At 49.2% G+C, this 2128-nt stretch overlaps 1 protein-coding gene across 1 annotated transcript in view; it reads right to left on the reverse strand.

Annotated features, from left to right (window-relative positions):
• KLHL26 (kelch-like family member 26) overlaps positions 1-1615 on the reverse strand; it is a 4734-nt gene extending 3119 nt beyond the window's left edge. The window contains exon 1 of the mRNA XM_009995071.1: positions 1434-1615. Coding sequence (XP_009993373.1) covers positions 1434-1615 — 182 coding nt within the window. The remainder of the gene's footprint in view (positions 1-1433) is intronic.
• Between the last annotated feature and the right edge of the window lie 513 nt (positions 1616-2128).

Consider the following 2128-nt stretch of genomic DNA (forward strand, 5'->3'; position numbering starts at 1 on the left):
TGCATAAAACCAGAGTATTTTCAAAATTATTCTGCCATTGTTCCCCAGGACAACCATCCTCAGCACCACAGAAGTTCTAACAAGAAACCTACTCAGCAATTATATCTCAACAGTGCAAACACAGGAGCAGTGGCACAGCATCCAGCATTCATGAATACAAATCGTGTGATTAGCATTTGGTGGGAGATTTGCTCCATCATTAATTGCATGTCTGTTAGGGAGAGTGATAAGCTGGGAAGGTTTATGTTACCAAAGGGAGAGAGAAGGGAAAAGCCTAGAAAATACATGTGTATCTAAGACAGACATCATGGGAGCAGCTGAAGGAATGGGTGAAGATGCAAGAGATATGTCAAGGGACAGTGAAGTCCCTTGATCTTGGTTACCAGCAAACACGTCTGCTCAGGTCAGGAAGGAACCTACACACCAAGGAACTGCAAACTCCTCTCCACCCTTACTTGCAAGTCTAGAACAACACCCTGGTCCAGTTCTCTGCTGTTTTGAGCCTTCCCCACACCCGTTGCCTCCAGCGCATCCCTCATGTGATGCTGATGCTGCCAGAGAAGATCCCGAACTCCAAAGAAAAGGCCTTCCACGTCAGAGAACCATTACAAAGCAGTTTGTATGAGGGTGGTGAGACTCTGGCCCAGGTTGCCCAGGGAAGCTGTGGCTGCCCCATCCCTGGCAGTGTTGAAGGGCAGGTCGGATGGGGCTTGGAGCAACCTGGTCTGGTGGGAGGTGTCCCTGCCCATGGCAGGGCTGGGACTGGATGAACTTTGAGGTCTGTTCCAAACCATTCCATGATTCTATGACAGAGGCAAAATGGATGAAAACGTGTTTTTGCTTAAGACTGAATTTCCTGCTCTGCAGTTGTCTCACTCTGCATCAATTTGGTTGAGAAACCTCATCTCTGTGCTTCAGTTTTCTACCCACACAAGCTGGACAACTCTCCCCTACTGCCCAGTCTGGGGAACACACACACAAAATGCTTGGTACTCCTGAGCTTGGGAAGAGGCAGCACCTACAGAAAGATCAGTGGTATTTAGAGATAACAGGTGTGCATTTACAAGGGGGTATTTACAGGGATGGTTCCTGCCCCATCATCCAATGGGATGATTCATTCCAGAGCCCTGGCTGCCACTTCAGAATCACCTCCAGTAGCTCCAGGGCAAAAGCTGCCAAGGTGGGTTCAAGACTTGGGCTTGAACTTGCATCTTGGCCCAGTGGCTGCAGTCACCCAAACCTCATGGGAAGGACTCTGAGCCTCTACATGCCTGCAGGTAACCCCACTAGCACCTGTGGGTCAAACCATCCCTCCAAGGGTTGTGTGTGTGTGGGATCTGGGGGTGTGGTGAGGAGGCTGGGGTGAGAGAGGCTGGGGAAACAGAAAACCAATGGGAAAGGTAAAATTGCCTGCTTCCCTATCGGATTCTCACCTGAAATAGTCACTGCAGGCAGCCAAGACAACTTTATGAACCTGAAACACTTCATTATTTATGGTGAGGATGACATCAAGCAGCTGAGCCTGAGCTCGGAGCGAGGCCAGTCCCTGCAGCAGAGTGGTGCTGTGGCCAGGAGCAGAGAACGTGCATTTCAGGGTGCTGTTCTTGTCAGACATGCTAAAAACAGAACAAGAGAGACAGGCTGGTTTGAAATTAAAACAATATGTGGTACACCTACAAAGCATGCTGGGGAAGACACTGTAACATGAAGCGGTTTGAAGGCAAATTCCCAGCTTGACAGCCACATGGAACATCATGATCAGTACCTGGGTTGTGTTCCCTTCTCCCAGCACAACACAGACTTCCACATTTTTAATTTATACTTTCACATCCCTGACAACCTGTCGCACTGCAGCACATGGGGACTTCAGAGACCATCCAAAAAGGGGGCCAAAATCTCCAACAAACTTTGGTGTCCCCACACTACAGCTACCCCAGAGTCCACCCTGACCTTGACTTCAACCATGAGACTGACTCACAGTTGCTTATTCTTCTCACCACCTTCTCTGACTGCAGCTGTTAGATGCTCCAGACCGTCCAAGGACAGCCCTGTGTGATCCTTTCCTTCTGCCTGACCCACATGAGGAGAGCAAAACCAAAATATTACATAGTCCTGGCTGCTCTAAATA

This window comes from Chaetura pelagica, unplaced genomic scaffold (genome assembly GCF_000747805.2).
Source record: "Chaetura pelagica isolate M959 unplaced genomic scaffold, ChaPel_1.0 scaffold463, whole genome shotgun sequence".
Lineage (NCBI taxonomy): Eukaryota > Metazoa > Chordata > Aves > Apodiformes > Apodidae > Chaetura > Chaetura pelagica.